The following is a 20120-nucleotide window of genomic DNA, read 5'->3' as shown; positions in this document are numbered from 1 at the left end:
TATTAAAGACATATCATATGTTATTGGATGATGGACTGCAATGAGCATGTCAGCACCAAGCTATTCTTTTTAATTTTTTTCCGTCAGTCGTGGGGCCTGAACTCTGGGCCTGGGCGCTGTCCCTCAGCTCTTCAGCTCAAGGCTAGTGCTCTACCACTTGAGTCACAGTGCCACTTCCGGCTTTTTTCTTTTTGCTTATGTGGTGCTGAGGAATCAAACCCAGGGCCTCTTACATGCAAGGCAAGCACTGAGCCACCTTCCCAGCCCCCTGAGTGCTATTCTATACACTGTCAATTGGTTGTTTTTGCCAGGCACAGTGGCTCACACGTGTAATCCTAACTACTCAGGAGGCTGAGATCTGAGGATTAGTTCAATGCCAGCCCAAGCAGAAAAGTCTGTGAGACTCTTATCTCCAGTTAACTATCAAGAAGCTGGAAATGGATCTGTGGCTCAAAGTGGTAGAGCACCAGCCTTGAGTACAAAAGCTCAGGGACAGTGAGCGCCTGGGCCCTGAGTTCAAGCCCCAGAACCAGCAAAAACAAAAAAGGAAGAAGAAAGAAGGAAGAGGGAAGGAGGACAGAAAAGGAAAGAAGGACTATAGGGATGGAAGGAAAGAAAGAAAAGGAAGGAAGAAAAGAAGGAAGGAGGAAAGAGAGGGAGCAACTCAATATGGGTATAGGGCCTGTTGGTGCACATTACTGGAACAGATGTGTTTGAACTGAGATTCAGTCTTAGCTGGAGAGACTCATTTCTTTCCTGGTTCATTTCCCATCAGCACCTCTGGGGAGATGGGGGGGGGGGTTGTGCTGTCCGCCCTGTGACCAGCCTTTGACCCCCTGTGTTTGGCTAGGTGTTCATCATGGGCTACTCGGTGACAGCTGGAGCCGCAGGAAGACTCCTCTTCGGCTACGACAGCTTTGGTAACGTGTGTGGCAAGAAGAACTCCCCGGTGGACGGAGCCCCCCTCTCCGGGCGGGACATGACCCTAAAGAAGTAAGTGTCTGAATGGTCTCCCACTTACAGAGAGGCCGTGTTCAAAACTTGGTGTAAATCCAGAGCCTGGAAGTGGTTAGCGCATCTCATAAGGAGGCCGTGAGCGGAAGGGAGGTTCAGTTGTGTTATAGAATCAGCCAGTCCTGGGTTCAGATTCAGCCTCAGTGACTTTTCAGCTGTGAGATCAGAGGTCATGGGGCTTGAACTCAGGTCCTGGGTACTCAGGACTAACACTCTTCCACTTTGAGCCACAGCTTCACTTTGGATTTCCTGGTGGTTAGTTAAGATAAGAGTCTCACAGACATTCCTGCCTGGGCTGACTTTGAACTGTGATCCTCAGATCTCAGCCTCCTGAGTAGCTAGGATGACAGGTGTGAGCCGCCAGGTCATCATATCCTTTTCACAAGGTTGTTTTAATGAACCACTGAAAGAATACATTGTTTCCATTACTATTGGTAGTATATCCAAATCACAAGGACTAATGTGGGTCCACTTCTATAGGCAGGAAAATGGAAATAGAAAGCAAGCCCTGGCATGGGGCTGGGGAGAGAAAGAATGAGCTATTCTTGTTTGATGGTGTGTGTGTGTGTGTGTGTGTGTGTGTGTGTGTGTGTGTGTGTGTGTGTGTGTATGTGTGTGTGTGTGTGTTTGTGCAGACACACGTGCCAGTCCTGGGACTTGAACTCAGGGCCTGGGTGCTGTCCCTGTGCTTTTTTGGCTCAAGGCTAGTGCTCTACCACTTGAGCCATAGCTTCACTTCCAGACTTTTCTAAGTAGTTTATTGGAAATATGGTGGCTCACACCTGTAATCCTGTCTACTCAGGAGGCTGAGATCTATATATCACAGTTCCAAACCAGCCTGGGCAGGAAAAGCCGTGTAACTCTTATCTCCAATTAACCACAAGAAAACTGGAAGTGGTGCTGTGGCTCAAGTGATAGAGCCCTTGCCTTGGGCTGAAGAGCTGAGGGACAGAGTTCAAGCCCCACGACTTACCAAAAAAAAAAAAGTCTCATGACCATGATCCTCAGATCTCAGCCTCCCAAGCAGCTGGGATTACAGGTGTGAGCCACTGGACACCCAGCTATAATGTCTTAACTTTTTGAACAAAATACAAACTTACAAATCAGTCAGGAAATCTGTTTTCTCCTCTCCTCTTGGACGGTCTACCTTCCTTCCCTTCCCAGTGGGGAGAGAATGGCTGCTAGCTCCTCACACTCACGGAGGTTCCACCCATAGCAGCAGTCTCCAGGGACTGGCTGGGCTATTCCTGTGGTGTCAGCAACCAGGATGAGCACTGGACCAGTAGCTGAGAGCTACCAGTGCCAGCCCATAAGCCACGAATGCCAACCAGCAGCTGGTTCTGTGGCACCATTCACCCAGCAGCTGGGTGACAGGAAGGTCACCTGAAGACCATGGCTCTTGAGCCACTTCCCAGCTTTGGCCTCTCCTTTCTTCCTTCCTTCCCTGTGTCTCTGTTCTTGGAGTATATCTGGACCCTGTTGGAAGTGATGCTGCTCAGCCAGGATTCTGTTGGGCTGCTTACGCATGCGTATCTATAGCCCCTGGGTTGTTTGGCCAAGGCCTCTCTTCCTGGTGACTTTCTCAGATCGTCTCCTGCTCTCTACCCCGCCAAAAGGTCAAACCTAATAAAGGTATTTTCCTTGTGAATACTAGGTCAGGAGCTTTGGCAAGCACTCTAGCTCTTGAACCATTACTTCATCCCTTCTCCTTTCATTTTTCTTTCACAAAAAGGTCTCACATGTAACTTTTGCCCCGGCTGGCTATGGCCTCCTGGGTAGCTGGAACCACAAGTGTGTGCCACCACACCCAGCCAGAGTGGGAACATTTGAGTACAGGTCACAAGCTGCCCAACTCTGTAGCTGCCCCTGGGCTGGTAGCACAGATACCCAGTGACGCTGACACAGCCTGACGCAGATCTGAAGCACCACTTCAGATCAATCAGAGCCCATGCCTTGAGACAAGCCTCTCTCCCACCCATCTCCTCAGACACGTGTTCTTCATGAATTCCTGCGACGTGGCAGTCCAAGGCAGGAGGCTTGCCTCCACTGCCCTCTGCGTCTCCAGCTGTCCCGAAGAGCAACTGGACACCTTGGAAGAGATTCAGCTCTTTGCCAACACCAGCGGTAGGCACCGAGGGACCAGCCCACACTCCCTTCACACTCCCATGGCCCAGTAACTTGGAGGGACCCGGATGGATAAGTTACCCAGCACTGCGGTCTCTAGAAGGCTTCCAACTCTCCCTGCTTGCAGCTGCCTCTTCCTGTGTGGTGAAGGCCTTGTGTTTTTTTTTTGTTGTTTGTTTGTTTGTTTTTTTATTAGGAGCTTGTGCCATTTCATTCAGGTCTGTCGGGCTTTTCTAGAACCCAGTCTTCTCTGCAGGTGTTTTCTCTGGCTTCCGTAGAGGCCTTAAAAGGGAAGAGCAGACACTTAGAGCCCAATGGCTTTGGGCTGGAATGCTTATAATCAGATTCTCTGAATTAGATTGCCCAGATTCATTGAGTAACAGAGTAGTCTCAACTTGTTCTCAGAAGCATTTGTGTGCAACACAAATACAGCCAGACCCTTGCTGTGAGCCCACCGTTCAGATTCATATTATAAACCAACAAAGGAAAATTAAGGACATGTGGCACAACCTGCTGTGAATTTTATCTGCGAAATATGGAGTGCCAGATTCCAATCAGTATCTTCAAAACTAAAGTTAAAATGATCAAGCTCCCAAAATATACTTTCTTCAAATAACTTCAAATTACGTTAGTACCAAACACTTAGTTTTTAGCGTTGAATCTGGATTTGTAGAAAGAGAGAGAGCATGAGAGAGAAGGAAGAGGGAGAAAGAGAAGGAGGGAGGGAAGGAGAGCAGGAGAGAAGGAGGAAGGGAGGGAGACTCATTCCAACTCAACTTCAGATTGAATGTCTGGTCTTATATGTAGATCCTGTGCTTTCTACAGCTGTGTGATAGGGCCTATCTGAAATCCTTCAGTCTGCATATTTTCTGCTTCCAGGGTCTTTCCTGTGTGTCTATAGCTTGAATTTCTTCAACTATACCCAGAGTCCAAATGCAGGAGCACTGTGTCCCAGGCTACCGGTTCCTCCAAGGTAAGCACTTCCTTATCCTTCAGCCAGCTAGGCACTGGGGAAGCACAAATGGGATAGGAGGCTCAGCCCCTGCCCGCAGGGAGCTTACAATCTACAGAGCCAGGAGCAGACCGGGAAGATTATTTGTAATTTACACAATGGACAGTGACTAAATAAGGAGGAAAACTGTGAACAATAAAGATATGGGCAGTCCTCAAACAGCAACACTAGAGCAAGCAAAAGAGAATCTATGCACCCAATGATTGGTTGTTAACTGGGGTATATATTATCTTCTCCAGTTATTACAAGGTAGTCTTCTACCGTTATTTGTTCATTGCAAATGCACACGGGTAGTTTTTGAGTCGGTCGTGGAGTTTAAACTCAGGGCCTGACTGCTATCTCTGAGCTTTTGCACTCAAGGCTAGTGCTCTACTGCTTTGAGCTACAGCACCACTTCTGGTTTTCTGGTGGTTAATTGGAGATAAGGGTCTCGTGGACTTTCCTGCTACATCTGGCTTTGTACTGTGATCCTCAGAGCTCAACCTCCTGAGTAGCTAGGCTTACAGGCTGAGCCACTGGCACCCTGCTATTTAGGTAGATTTTATAGTTCTAGATTCTTTCCCAGGCAAAGAGAGAGGGCAAGGCACACTCTTCATCTCAATGAACACAGGAAGTACAAGTCCTTATTAAGAAGATCTTGGATGAACTTTTATTTGTGTGTGCACACATTATTTGTAGCGTTGAATCAGGGAGGGAGCAGTGGTTGCTGGGATAAATGGTGCACACTTAGTCCTTAGAGAAACTAAACAATTTATTGCCACCAAAACAGAAATCTTATAAGACTCCCTGCTTGCTACAAATGATTTATTAAATAGTTCCTATTGTAATGTACTTAAACAATAATTTATTTCAGTCTGCCATGAAGGTTCACACCTGTAATCCCAGAACCCAAGAGGCACAGGCAAGAGGGTCTGGTCTGGGGCCAGAAGGGGCTACAATGTTACACCCTGTCTCAAAAAGAAGGCTGAGAATGTAGTTCAGACATGGAGTACTTGCCTACCATATATATAGAGATTCCTGGGTTGAATCCGTAGTACTGCAATATGTATCTGTATGCATCTGTGTATATATGTGCAGATATGCTTATGTGTGTGTATGTTTATGTGTGTGAGCATGTCTATGAATGACTAATGTGTGTATTTGTGTATAGATGTGTGTCTGTGTGTATATTATATATGTATATAGATTCCATGATTTTCTAACTGGCTGAAAGTAACCTTTCAAGTGCTTAAAAAAGACTCAAGTAGATTTTAACTGTGTAGTGGATGACTCTAAGTAGCCATCTTGGTGAAACTGTTTCCTCAAAGTAATGCTTGTGTAATTGTAGGAGGTAAGAATTATTTGCAAAGGAGAGTGTTTACTCTCTTCCATAAATATGTTTTTAAAGCTAAACATTCAATATCATATCTGCATGGTATTATGTAGATATTATGTATATGTAAGATACATAATAGGTAATATCTTTTTTTAAAGATAATATGGCTATTGTCAGCTATCCAAAACCTGTCTTGGTAAAAAAACAAAAACAAAAAAACAACAAAACAACAACAATAAAAAAAACCCTGAATCCAGGGGTTGGAAGATACTGGTATTTTCTATTTATTATTTAGCACTTGGAAAGAAAGATGTTTTGGGACCTCTACTTGTAACAGTACTTGCCAGTGGAGTAGGTGATGGATATTGTCAGTGGTGTTGGGTAACCCTTTCTCCTCCTGTAAGTGAAGGCCAGCTGGGATCCCATGAGAAGCTTCCATTCTGATACCAACCACAGGTGTGGCAAGTGCTGATCGCGCTCTTGGCACCTGCCATGTACTTCTCTATGCTCTTGTCGTGAGTTGACACCCTCGGGCCTCGCAGATGCTCTGGGATGTTGGGGTAGTTTCCCAAGCCTGTTTCACAGTTGAGAAGATGGATGCCTAGAAAAATGAAGGTCATAACACCAGCAAATGGAAGCTGACATTCAAACCCAAGCAGTGTCCATGTTTGCTTCCACAGCCCAGGAAAAACAGCCCAAGCTAGACGGGTAGCTCAATTGCACTGCCAATTGGCTCATACCAAAGTGGGAGGGGAAATGACATGTGCCATGTGTCTATGGATAGCCAGCTGCTCTGCCTTTCAAGCCAGGCCTAGCCCTATCCACCCTCACACATAGACCTTTCCAATACTTACTGTTCAGATGGAAGCAAAAGTGTTGATTGGTCTTTCTTGGATGGAGTGAGGGGAACAGACACAGACCCAAGGACTCCATTTCCTTTCTCTCCACAAGGCAAGTGTTTGTTTAATAGGGAGATTATCATATTTATTGTGGAAGGGTGGGGCCAAGATTTAAAAGCTAAAAAACATGAGAAGAGGCCTATGGGCCAAAGAACATTTTCTAGATATGTCTTTTGACTACACTAATTGTTTCTTCTTCCTCTGTTGGCCATGTTACTATAGCATACCTCTCTCTCTCTTTCTCTCCCCACCCCCCAACCTCGTACTGTTTATGGGGTTTGTATGCAATGGCTTTTTTGTTCGAGGCTAGTGTTGTACCAGTTGAGTCACAGCACCATTTCTGGCTTTTTAGTGGTTAATAGGAGATATGAGTTTCACAGACTTTCTTGCCCAGGCTGGCTTCAAACTATAATCCTCAGATCTCAGTCTTCTGATTAGCAAAGATTACAGGTGTGAGCCACCGGGGCCCACCAAAATTCAGCATTTTAAACATGTAATTTCTTTCTACATTATAAAAATGTTATTTGTTGGTATATAAATTTATCATGATTTCAATAGAAGTATCAGCAGAAATTTAGTATACAATGAAACTAGCATTTGGAATTAGCTACTAAAGTACATGATAAACAACTGATATTGGTACAGCCAAACTTAATCCCATACATGGAGGGTTTTCATGCATAAATCAGGTGCTAGTGGCTCCTGCCTGTAATCCTAGATACTAAGGAGGCTGAGATGTGGGGATTGTGGTTTGCACCAACCGAAGGGGACAAATCTGGGAGACTCTTATCTCCAGTTAACCAGCAAAAACACTGGAATTGATGCTGTGACTCAAGTTCTACAGCACCAGCCTTGAGCAGAATAGAGGAGAAAAGCTTGAAGCGCTGAGCTCAGCCCTGTACTGTGACACACACAAACAAAAAAAGAATAATTTAATTGATAAGATGAAACCAAAAGTGCTGGAAGCCAAAGAAGAATTCTTTCATAACTCAAGAATAGGAAAGGCTTATAATTATCTTAAACCTGTGTGAAATGAAACAGATCTGAGCACTGGTGGCTCACACCTGTAATCCTAGCTACTCAGGATGCTGAGACCTGAAGATCACAATTTGATGCCCACCCAGGCAGAAAAGTCATAAGACTCTTATCTCCAATAAACTACTAAAAAAAAAAAACTAAGTGGAGCTGTGGTTCAAGTGGTAGAGCACTAGCCTTGAGTAAAAAGAAGTTCAGGGACAGCACCCAGATCCTGAGTTCAAGCCCCAGGATCAGCACAAAGCAGAAAACAAAAAGAAAAAAAAACCTGAAACATAAAAATATTTTTCACATAACAAAAGCAGAAGAAATAAAATTACTATGCAAATAGTTGCAATTCTTGAGAAATTAATTTTTCTATCAAATAAAAAAGAAGAGACCTCTCATAATAACTCAGGAAAGACATCAACTTCATAAAAACCATTTTCTCAACGTGAAAATATGATGAGATTATAAATGGCTGGAGGGGGAAGAGAGAGAAGAAGAGGAGAGAGAGGAGGAGGAGGAAGAAGATGACCACAACAACTAATAATACAGAGCATGGATCATGTCCAGAGGACACAGAAGTCAAGCTGGAAAGCTTAATAGCCAATCAATGATTGTACTGAATTATAATACAGAGGACTCTCAAATGATATAAATACTTCAATCTCAGGGAAGTGGAGTTTAATTTCCCTCCCCTAGAATGTGGACAAGACTTAGTGACCCTCATCCAAAGATAGTGTGACAGAGAAAAAGTGATTCCCTTCCACTAATGATACTTCCTGCTGGGATTTCGTGAGATGGTGCCTGGCTTCTTTGGAGACCCTTTCCCAGTGTGCTTGCAAGAAAACATGATGGAATTCATGACAACTGAGGGACATTTTACAAAATACCTGAGAGGAATCTCCATAAAGGTCAACATCATGAGAAACAAGGAAATCACAACAAATCACAACCAAAGAGGAGACGTGATATATACATGCCTTAATTGGATCCTGGAACAGGAAAGAAGAAGGAGGAGGAGGAAGAGGAAGAAGAAAAAAGTAGAAGGAGGAGGGAGAGGGAGATGGGGAGGACCAAATGAAGACTATAGTTTAGGGAACAGCAGAGCACCGAGGTTAAGTCTAATGTTCACAAGTTTGCTGTGGTTACAGAGATGTGAACATCACTGGAAGTGAGTGAATCCACACTGGGACTCTCTGTTCCATCCTCAAGGTTTTTCTGTAACTCTAACATGAGTCCAGAATGAAAGGTTTATGTTTTAAAATGCTCTTCTAACCAAATCCCAGTGCCTTTTGTGCTCTCTGTGGGTGGAGGGGGGTGGGTGAGACTCCAGCCAGGGGATGTGGCCAGAAGGGAACCCTACTGCATTGTTGGTGGGAATGTAAACTTGTTCAACCACTTTGGAAAGTAGTATGGAGGTTCCTCAAAAGACTCCACATAGAGCTCCCCTATGACCCAACAATCCCACTTTTGGACATTTACCCAAATGATCACAAACAAGACCATACTAAAGCTACCAGCACAACTATGTTTATTGCAGCATTATTTACCATAGCTAAGATCTGGAACCAACCCAGATGCCCCTCAGTAGATGAATGGATCAAGAAAATGTGGTATATATACACATTGGTATATATACACAGTGGAATTCCATGCCTCCATCAGAAAGAATGACATCGGGGCTGGGAAGGTGGCTCAGTGGTAGAGCGCTTGCCTTGCATGCATGAGGCCCTGGGTTCGATTTCTCAGCACCACATAAGCAGAAAAAAAAAAAAAAAGCCAGAAGTGGCGCTGTGGCTCAAGTAGTAGAGCGCTAGCCTTGAGCTGAAGAGCTGAGGGACAGCGCCCAGGCCCAGAGTTCAGGCCCCACAACCGGATCTCCCCCCCCCCAAAAAAAGAAAGAATGACATCGTCCCATTTGTTAGGAAATGGAAAGACTTGGAAAAAATTATATTAAGTGAAGTAAGCCAGGTCCAAAGAAACATAGGTCCCATGGTTTCCCTTATTTGCAATAACTAGTATATGTCTGGGACAAGCAGAAAAGGTCAAAAGCGATGTACATATGACCAAATAAGATGATGTTAAGCAAAATGAACCTCAAGATAGGGACACAAGTGGTTTTTTCTTTCTTGCTATTGTTTCTAATGTAGTTATAAGGTACCATATGATTTTGTTGTTGTTGTTGCTTTGTGTGTTCCGCTCCCATGGTATAACTCCTGTTTTCACTGTATTTGATGTCAGTATAATTTGGGAAGGGGAAGGAAAAAACAAAATGTTTAAATAGGGATACAGGTTGACCCATTGTAACAATGAGATGTACAAGACACTGTTGAACATCAAACTTTACAATTTAGGCGGGGAGAGTATAGTTGTGGAAGTGGGAGGGAAGGGATGGTCGGGGAAAAACAAAGGAGTCAAGAATGCTTGATAAGAAATATACTCATTGCCTTGCTCATGTAACTGTAACCCTTCTGTACAGTATTTTCACAATAAAAAATCATTAAAAAAAAAAAAAAAAAGAAAAGAAAACTCCAGCCCTTCTACCTCATTTTGGGGCAAGCTCTGCATAGCCAGGGTCTGGCCTCTCATTTTTGGAGTGCAATTGTGTTATCTTTGATCTCAGCTGCAAGAATCCATTTAGCTTTCCTGCTTCATTTCCATATGCTCACTGGAATGCTATTCAAGAAATACGCTCAGGGAGGGGAGGAGGAGGCAGTTTCTCAGGGCGTTTTAGCAATGTGAATGCTTTTGTATCTTCAGAAATTTAATTTTAAAAATGTCTTCTATTCCATTGGTCTTCTTTGAAGCCCCTCTTCAGAATGCTAATTCTGTGATGTTGTCACCTCTGAGGAAGGCTCATGTGCATTTGAGGTGGTGCTTCATTGGAAGTTTCTGAAGTCATGTATTTGCTCTCTTCAAATGAGTACTCCTTCACTTCACCTTCATACATTTCACAAGATGGTTGATAACTTTGGGGAGGTTTAGCAATGTGTTAGGTAATTTGGCATTGTTAAGTTGGGATTGTTTTTTAACCCTTTGAGGTCCATGGGGAGCAAAAAGAAGATCAGGATACTGTGAAGGTATTTGTGGCTGCATTAAGATTCCTGAGCTGAGCTGGGCACTGGTGGCTCATATCTGTAATCCTAGCTACTCAGGAGGCTGAGGTCTGAGGATCGGTTCAAAGCCAGCCTATGTAGACTCTCTCTCCAGTAAACTACTCAAAAAAGCTGGAGATGATGCTGTGGCTCAAGTGGTAGAGCACTAGCTTTGAGCACAAAGAGGCTCAGGGACAGTGCCCAGGCCTTGAGTTCAAGCCCCAGGACTGGCAAAAAAAAAAAAAAGATTTTGAGCTGGGCACCAGTGGCTCATGCCTGTAATCCTAGCTACTCAGGAACCTGAGGTCTAAGGATCAAGGTTCAAAACCAGCCCAAGCAGGAAAGTCCATGAGACTCATATCTCCAGTTAACCAGCAGAAAACTGGAAGTGACACTGCCACTCAAGTGGTAGAGCACTAGCTTTGAGCAAAAGAACTCAGGGACAGCACCCAGGTCCTGAGTTCAAGCCCCACAACTGACAAGAAAGAAAGAAAGAGAGGGGGGAAGGGGGGAGGGAGGGGAGAAAGAAAGAAGAAAGAGAAAGAGAGAAAGTAGGGAGAGAAAGAGAGGGACAGAGGGAGAGGGAGAGAAGAAGGGAGACGGGGAGAGAGAGGGGGAGAGGAAGAGAAAAGATTCTTAAAGAAGTTTATTCTGGAGCCGGGGGCTCACACCTGTAATCCTAGCTACTCAAGAGACTAAAATCTGAAGATCCCATTTCAAAGCCAACCTCAAGCAGGAAAGTCGGTGAGCTTCTTATCTCCTATTAACCACCAGAAAACCAGAGGTGGTGCTGTGGCTCAAAGTGGTAGAGTGCTAGCTTTGAGCAAAAAAGCTCAGGGACAATTCCCAGGCCCTGAGTTCAAGCCACACAAAAAGAGGAGAAAAAAAGTTTGTTCTGGGGTATTTTTCTACCCTAGGAAAGGACTACACAAAAAGGTTGGTTTTGCATCTAACTCAAGGTGTCAGTTATATGTTTATGCATTTATTAAGCACTCTGTTTACAGGAAGTCTTGCTTGCCTTTCTGAAGAGGCTGTCACTGATTTAATTCAGCTTCTAGTTGGGTCAGGTACCGTTAGTAACTATTCTTACAGAAACATGATTCTTATGTTAGAATTGGTGGTCTAGGAGGGGCCAACAGAGTCAAAAGTGTTACGCATCATAAAGAAAATGTGGTTTATATATACTATGAGATGTGACTCAAATTAAAAAAGGAGGAAGGGGAGGAAGAAGAGGTGGGAACATTGACATTTGCAACATGGCTGAATCTGGAAGCCATTATGTTTCATGAAATAAGCCAGACACAGAAGGGCAAAAAGACACATTGTCAGGTATAGAATCTAAAAAGTTCAAGTTCATGAAAACAGAAAAATGCTGGTTACTAAGATCAGGGAGTTGGAGAAAGAGATGTTATACCAAGAGTACCAATTTCAGTTGTCTGGGATGAATAAATTCTAGAGATATAGCTGATGCTGGCATTCATTAGTTCTACTAAACTCTAAACCTGAAATTTGTTGCCAGTAAATCTTACATGCTCTTATAAAAACTGATAAGTATATGCACAATGCATGTGTCCATTGGCTTCACCGAAGTAACCATTTCATAATGGTATTTTTTACTACTGTATACCTTAAGTAGATACATTTATATATTGCGTCTTTAAATATAAACATTTATTTGTTTGTTATTTGGTGGAAGTTGACTTTGAACTCAGGGTTTCATGCTTGTTGGGCTTGCTTTTTCAGCTGGCACTCTAGCGCTTGAGCTCTGCCTGCAGCCTAGATTTTTGCTGATTTTTTTTTGGGGGGGGGGATCTGGTTGTGGGGCCTGAACTCTGGGCCTGGGCGCTGTCCCTCCGCTCTTCAGCTCAAGGCTAGCGCTCTACCACTTGAGCCACAGTGCCACTTCTGGCTTTCTTCATTTTGCTTATGTGGTGCTGAGGAATCGAACCCAGGGCTTCAGGCATGCAAGGCAAGCGCTCTACCACTGAGCCATCTTCCCAGCCCCTTGCTGATTATTTTTGAGATGGAGCTTTCCCAACTCTTCTGCCTAGGCTGGCTTCTAACTGTGATCCTCCAGATTTCAGCCTCATGAGTTGTTAAGAGTACAGACATGAGCCCCCTTAGAACCTGTCTTAGAATTGTTGTTTTTTTTTTTGTCGGTCGTGGGGCTTGAACTCTGTGCCTGGGCGTTGTCCCTCAGCTCTTCAACTCAAGGCGAGAGCTCTACCAATTGAGCTACAGCGCCACTTCCTGTCTTAGAATTTTTTAATAGAAAAAAAGAAAGAAAAATAATTTTTAAACATCCTTCTGACTAGGGATGTTGTTCAGAAGCAGAACACTTAACTTCCCATATGTTAAGACCCTGAAAAGAAAAAGAAAAAATGCTGTCTGTCCCTCAAGTTTTGATTTTTGTCTTCCACAGATTTCCATTGTCAGCTTCTCCTTCAGACACCAGCTCATCCCAGAGCCAGGGCAGGCTGCCTGGCTCTCTACCATATACTTTGCCAACAGGTTCCCAAACTCTTCATTACTACAGATCTTACATTTTATTGGCTGTTAAAGATGTTGAGTAAATATCTTTTCAAATGATAAATAATTAAACACGTTCACCATCAACTCTTTCATTTTTAGCAAGTCCTTTCCTTTGTTTAATCGTTGTATCCCGCAAACGCCCGAGTGCTATTCCCTGTTTGCGTCCGTTTTGATCAACGACGTGGACACACTCCATCGAATTCTAAGTGGAATCATGTCAGGAAGAGGCACCATCCTTGGCCTGTGTCTTCTCGCATTAGGTAATTTTCAGCTCATTTTATTTTATTAATTGGTTGTAGAGTGCCACCATGTCTAGCCCTTGTAGATGAGCTTAGTGAGAACTTTAGCTTTCTGACTTCGATATAAAAGTTCATGCTTACTTTCTTTAGAGAGATACTTTTGATGTTTCAGGCTCAAGGGGAAGGGGCGGTAGGATTGGAAGAAGACTAGCTCGGTTAAGAAGACACTCTGGTGGAACTGCTCTAATGTATTCCCTGGCCTCTAGTGTCCATGGTCCTCAACTCTGCATACGGGATGGACAGCACAAAGCAGATGGCCTGTTTGTAAACTGGCCATGAAGAGTATGACCATCAGGGGGCCAGAAGCCACGTCTCCTGATCAATATGTCTTCTGCCTGTAGGTCAGCCAGATCAGAGGGCTGCTTAGTAAGCAAGAGAGGGAAGGGTATACATCCGTGTGAACAGGCTAGACCACATGCCTGTGTGTCCAGCTCCTGAGAGGCATGTGCCCGCTTTAGATTACAAGACGGGGCAGGTGTGGGGCTGTGACCCACACCCACATCTGTCTGATTCCAAACCTGACACTACCAGGCTCTGCCTTGAAATGTCGATATGCCATCTTTTTTAATTTAGAAAGATAATCATTTATATTTATAGATTTACTGAACTATTTAGACAGATTCATAATCCTAAAGGCCCAAATAGTTGAAAATAAATACCTTCTTTTGCACAGAATAGCTTACTATTCTAAAGTGCTTACTAACTAAAGTGTTTAGGGGCTGGGAAGGTGGCTCAGTGGTAGAGCGCTTGCCTTGCATGCATGAGGCCCTGGGTTTGATTCCTTAGCACTACATAAACAGGAAAAAAAGCCAGAAGTGGCACTATGGCTCAAGTGGTAGAGTGCTAGGAGCTGAAGAGCTAAGGGACAGCACTCAGGCCCAGAGTTCAAGCCCCACGACCAACAACAACAACAAAAATCATTTGGGAGTTTGGAAGTAGCAACTTATTTTTAATTTAATTTAATTTTTGCAGAGCTGAGGACCAAATGCAGGGCCTTACATTTGCCAGCCAAATGCTTTTCCACTGAACTAAATCTCCAAACCCTTTAATTTTATTTAATTTTTGTCAGTTGTAAGGCCTGGACTCGGGGCCTGGGCGCTGTCTCTGAGCTTCTTTTTTTGCTCAAAGCTAATGCTCTACCACTTGAGCCGCAGTGCCACTCGCCACTCCCGGCTTTTTCTGAGTAGTTTGTTGAAGATAAAAGTCTCACAATTTTGCTGCCTGGGCTGGCTTTGAACGAAGGCCCTCTGATCTCAGCCTCCTGAGTACCTAAGATTACAGGCATGAGCCACCAGTGCCAGCTCTTAATTTTAATTGCCAAAGAAGACTGGCCCTTTCCGAGTGCAGCTTTCTGTGGCTGAGTGAAGTAACTGTTTCAAATCGGGGCTAAGGGCATCCTGTCACTTCACTTGGTGCTTGGTGTACGTCCTGAGATATTTGAGGTTAGGGGAAGCCTGTGGGCCCTTGCTTTTCGGCAGGGCTTGGCCATCACAGCCCCAGTGACGCCCTGTCTGGGGCCTTTACGTGTCCTACTTTCTTTTTCAGCCTTGGCCCTGGCCATGCTGTTCACCTTCCGCTTCATCACCACTCTTCTGGTGCACATTGTCATTTCGCTGGTTATTTTGGGATTGCTATGTAAGTATTTCTACCTGATTGCTATGTAAGTATTTCTACCTGACTGATTTCTTCTTGAGGAAATGAAAAGCCTTTCCATGAAGTATAGAATTGCATCATTAAGCTGAGGCTCTCCAAGTCAACCTGGGCAGGAAAGTCTGTGAGACCCTTCTTATCCTCCATTAACCAACAAAAAGCCACAAGTGGAACTGTGTGTGGTTCCAAGTGGTAGAGCACCAGCCTTGAGTGGAATGAAGAGCTGAAATGTTGACATGTTTTTAGCTAAATGGAGCCTTAGGGGTACCTCGGCCAGTCCTGTTGGGGTACGTATGAGAAAGTCAGGCCCAGAGAGCCCTCATGTCCCATGTTAGTCCATTTTCCATCACTGTGACCAATGCCTCAGAAGATCAACTTCAAACGAGGGGAGATTTAATTTGGATCTCAGTCTCAGAGGTTTCAACCCATCATCACTCCACTCTTGTTTCTGGGCCTTTGGTTAGTCCGTGTTCTTATGGCAGGAAGCATGTGGGAGAGGAAAGCTGCTCACTTTTTACAGCCAGGAAGCAGCGTGTCAGAGGATGGGGTCAGGGTCCCAATGTACCTGTCAAGAATCCACCCAGTGGCCTTCTTTTTCCAACCAAGCCTGGCCTTCTAATGTTTACACCACCCCTCTGTAGCCCTGTAAGCAGAGGACCAAACCTTTAATCCATGAATGTGAGGGAGAATATTTCAAACTCAAGCCATAATAGACCCTGTGGTGGAGAACAGGGGCTATGACTTATAAAGGTAGACACCAACGCTGACCTTCCCTATAGTTACTGCTATGCATCTGCAGTGTCAGACTAGCCTCCAAATGGGGCTCTCATTTGCATGATTCCCAAGGGCTGATGGGTAAGAGGCCACCATCTAGGTTGTCATTACACTTATTTGAACAATGTGGACTTTGGAAGCTAGCGTTCCTCTCACCATCCTGTCCATTCATATAGTTTCCTTCCTGCTCATACCCAGCCCCCATCTGTATTAGGCTAGACCTCTATGTTCTGGAGTTACCTTCTTGGATCTCCCAGAGACTGGCAGCCATCCTAGGTGGGTCTTCTTTAGTCTGTCCGAGGTCTCCTCAGCTCCTCCAGAGGGCAGCTGCTGACTATCAAGTCCTAGGAATTTTAGTCCTGCCTCCAGGGCAGGGTCATCTGGTTGACCTCCATGTGGGCTTCACCATGCAGGAATGGTGGTGTGGGGTTGGTTCCATGAGGATGTTTTTTCTTCTAGTTGTTTGTGGTGTCTTGTGGTGGCTATATTATGACTATACCAATGACCCGAGCATAGAACTGGACACAGAAAAGGAGAATATGAAGTATGTGCTGGGCTTCGCGGTGGTGGCCACAGTTATCACGGTAAGAAATGCCATGTCATGAGTAGCCAGCCAAAGCGCTGATAGCCAAATCGTTGGGTTCTAGCCCCAAACAACTAGCACTGAATCTTCTTTCACCCCCAGAATATGCTAGCATGATTTGTTTGGTGTCTTCTATGGATTTCAGATGCCTCAATAGGAATAAATCAAAACTTGCATACACACACACACACACACACACACACACACAAATATGATACAATGGTCTTTATCTCTTTCCATGTCATGTCTGCCATCTATTTCCCAGAGATTGATTTGTTAAATTTTTGCCCCTGTATAATTTTTAATCCCACAGGGCTGCAAGGTGGAGAGGGAGGGGGCAGACTTATGACCTATCCCATTTCCTGTTTATGAGGAGTGGCATGCTTTGCAGCCAATAGAGGCCGGCTCTCCTGCTGGTCTAGAACACACAGAGACCTTTGTTTCCAAGCTGGCCTAGGGCCGAATTACTTTGGTTTCCACAGAACCTGTTGCCTCCTCTGTGAACTCTCTGGCTGAAAACAGGCAAACTCACAGCAGAGACTGGTTGGTAGGGGAGAGAGGTTGACAAGCATGACTCATTCTGATCACTGTCTAGATGACATTGAAACAAGCGTCTTAGAACCCAGGTTCAAACTCCAGGAATTCCCCAAGTCAGATCCAGCAAGCTCACCCTTGTATGCCCAATAAAGAGATTATAGCTGGAGCTGTGAAGGTATTTCAGTGGTAGAGTGCTTGCCTTTCATGCATGAGGCCCTGGATTCAATTCTTCAGCACCACATAAGCAAAAAGAAAAAAGCCGGAAGTGGCATTGTAGCTCAAGTGGTAAAGCGCTACCCTTGAGTTGAAGAGCTAAGGGACAGCGCCCAGGCCCAGAGTTCAGGCCCCACAACCAGACCCCCCCAAAAAAAATTCTTTAAAAGAAATTATGGTGAAGGGTAGCATTATGACTTGGCATAGGCAGCAGCCATGGGAAGACACCAGATCAGCCCATCTTTAGCTGTCTTTCAGGCTACAGATATGGGCTTCAGCTTTTATAGACAAAGAACTGGGGTCATGAGGGAGGGGAATGTTTAAATCTGTGAAACTCTTACCTCCAATTAACCACCAAAAAATAATAGGTAAAGCAGAAGTAGATCTATGGCTCAAATGAGAAAAAAACACCAGCCTTTAGCCTTGAGTTCGTAGCTTAAGGACAACAGTCAGGCCCTGAGTTCAAGCTACTGTACTAGAAAGAGAGAGATGGAGGAGGGGGGTAGGAAGGAAGGGAGAAGGAAAGGAAGGGAAGAAAGAGAAAAAAAGAGAAAGGAAGGACGAGAGAAAAGAAGGAAGGAAGGAAGGAAGGAAGGAAGGAAGGAAGGAAGGAAGGAAGGAAGGAAGGAAGGAAGGAAGGAAGGGAGGGAGGGAGGGAGGGAAGGAAGAAGGGTGAGAGGGAGGGAGGGAAGGAGGGAGGAAGAAAGAAAGGGAGGGAGAGAGGAAGGGAAGGGAAAGAAAAGAAAAAACTTTCTTGACCCAAGGGACTGTCTTCTTATTTTCCTTCCTCTCTGACCAGACTATGAGCTCCTCTAGGAAGGGACAGGCCTTGCATAAGGCCTCATGTAGGAGACCAGCACATAGTAGGTGTTTCATTGGTGTGTGAGAATCTATCTGTTCAGTTACCTGAGACGCTGTGAAAAGCTGTTCGCTAAACCGTCTGTAGAATAGTGGGGTTTGCTTTCAGCTCTACCCAGTCCAAGCTGTTCTGAAATGATTCACTCACGTTCCTTTCTCACCAGGCAGTTCTGCTCATCTTGATCTATGGCATCAGAAAGAGAATAAAATGGACAGTCGAGCTATTCCACATCACTCACCGAGCCCTCGGCGCCTCTCCTTTCCTCCTCTTCCAGCCACTGTGGACATTCACCATCCTCCTGTTCTTCTGGGTCCTCTGGGTGGCTGTGCTGCTGAGCCTGGGCACTGCCGGTAAGGGACGGCGGGTGAAGTTCCACCCCATGAGAACCCTGTACACATGTGCACACACACACACACACACACACACACACACACACACACACCGGCCTGGCCCAGTGGGCACCATGCCCCTTGTGCAGCCAGGGGCATCTGATGGACACGCATGGTGTTGAAGCTCTGGCACGAGGTAGAGCTGGAAATTCTTTTTGTTTGTTTACTTTTCTATCAGCTGGGATTGTGTTTTGTGAAAGAAGAATCCCACTAAGCACTGAGAGCTTTGGGAACCATGACAGCAGGGTACACCGAGGCTGATAGAAAGAAATGACCCAATGGCTCCAGGGTTCAGGGTAAGCTGAGGTCACGCGCCAGCCTTCATCAAATCGGTAGCGGGAGATGCAGAGCGCAGGAGATGCGGAGCCCTGGTGAGATTCTGTTAAGTTTGTGCCCAGCAAGGCCAGAATAAGTTTAAAGCCTGTGCATACAGGAGCTCAGGTCGCTTAGGTTCTGAGAAGACAATACTGTATCTATCCTCCAGCCTCCTGGCAGATCGAAGCACTGTTTCTCCACTAGAGGTATTCCAGAGTCAGTTTTGATGTATTATACAGTATAGATGATAGATTATACAACATAGATTATATTGTTACAGTATAGGTTTGTAAGCCCCATCCCCACAGTCTAATTTGTTTCGTTTGGGAGTAGGACCAGATGAGCACACACACACACACACACACACACACACACACAGTGCAACCATATTCTAGAATATATACATAGTAACATATATATATATATTACTATATAGTAATATATATATATTACTCCCTTCACAGAGAAGGTCCTACTATTAAAAGAAAAAACAAACAAACAAGAAAGCCAGTGGTTCAGGCCTATAATCCTAACTATTCAGAAGGCTAAGATATGAGGATTTCAGTTCAAAACAAACCAGGGCAGGAAAGTCTGTGAGACTCTTATCTCCAATTAACCACCCAAAAAGCTGGAAGTGGAGCTGTGGTTCAAGTAGTAGGGCTCCAGCCTTGAGCAACACAACTAAGGGAGAGTCCCCGAGTTCAAACCCTAGAACTGGCACATGTATACACACACACACACACACACACACACACACACACACACACACACGTAATTTCAGTGAACAACTTCCAAGGTTCTGTTACAAAGAAAAGAAGGAAGCAGACATTATAGGACAGCTGGGGGCCTCCACTGTGTACCATGGCAGTGTTGACCAGTCTTCTAGCTACTGGCTTGATGCAATCTCCATCCTGGTCAGAAGCAGGAATGGGGCCTTGGCACATGGCAGACGCCAGCCTTTGTTGGCAGTGTCCTAGATTCTAACCTCGGCACTCAGCACCTTCTGCTGTCCCTTTGGAACATGACAGAGTGGTGGTGCTTGTCTCCAGCTGTAGGTAGGTCACTTGCCAAGAGCCTCAGACTCTTTCTGCCCCCTCCCTTTCAGAGCCAGGTGCCAACCCTCTTTATGCACAGGTTGGCTAAAAATCGACAGGAGACCAGACATACAGGAAGAGCCCAAAAAGGACTCAGTGGGAGAGGAGGTCGAGACAAGACCAGAGACAAAGAAGGGGTCCAGTCTTAAGAGTTTGGGGTGAAGTCAGAGAGAAACAGCCCCAAGACAGACCAGGTGCTGACAGAGACCTCTGCCCTCCTGGGGAAGCCCATTGTGGAAGCCAGATTGACACTGGCCTTGGGTGCCCCGGACTCTACACACCTGCGGCCCTGCCTGGTGCACAGAAGCCCTTTGTTCTCCGAGGCCTTTCATCCAGTGCCAGAGTGGCTCAGCCCCAGGGCTGCACAGAGAGCAGCGGCGGTCCTGCTGTGTGACC

The 20120-nt window shown here is 45.2% G+C and overlaps 1 protein-coding gene across 1 annotated transcript in view; it reads left to right on the top strand.

Moving 5' to 3' along the window:
• The window catches only part of Slc44a3 (solute carrier family 44 member 3), a 60039-nt gene that overhangs the window by 3337 nt on the left and 36582 nt on the right, over positions 1-20120 (top strand). The window contains exons 3-9 of the mRNA XM_042680126.1: positions 851-993; positions 3002-3138; positions 4018-4111; positions 13111-13271; positions 14856-14945; positions 16194-16318; positions 18090-18276. Coding sequence (XP_042536060.1) covers positions 851-993; positions 3002-3138; positions 4018-4111; positions 13111-13271; positions 14856-14945; positions 16194-16318; positions 18090-18276 — 937 coding nt within the window. The remainder of the gene's footprint in view (positions 1-850; positions 994-3001; positions 3139-4017; positions 4112-13110; positions 13272-14855; positions 14946-16193; positions 16319-18089; positions 18277-20120) is intronic.

This window comes from Dipodomys spectabilis, unplaced genomic scaffold, assembly GCF_019054845.1.
Source record: "Dipodomys spectabilis isolate Male_0828 unplaced genomic scaffold, ASM1905484v1 ptg000002l, whole genome shotgun sequence".
Taxonomy (NCBI): domain Eukaryota; kingdom Metazoa; phylum Chordata; class Mammalia; order Rodentia; family Heteromyidae; genus Dipodomys; species Dipodomys spectabilis.
This window is presented reverse-complemented; position numbering and strand designations above follow the sequence as displayed.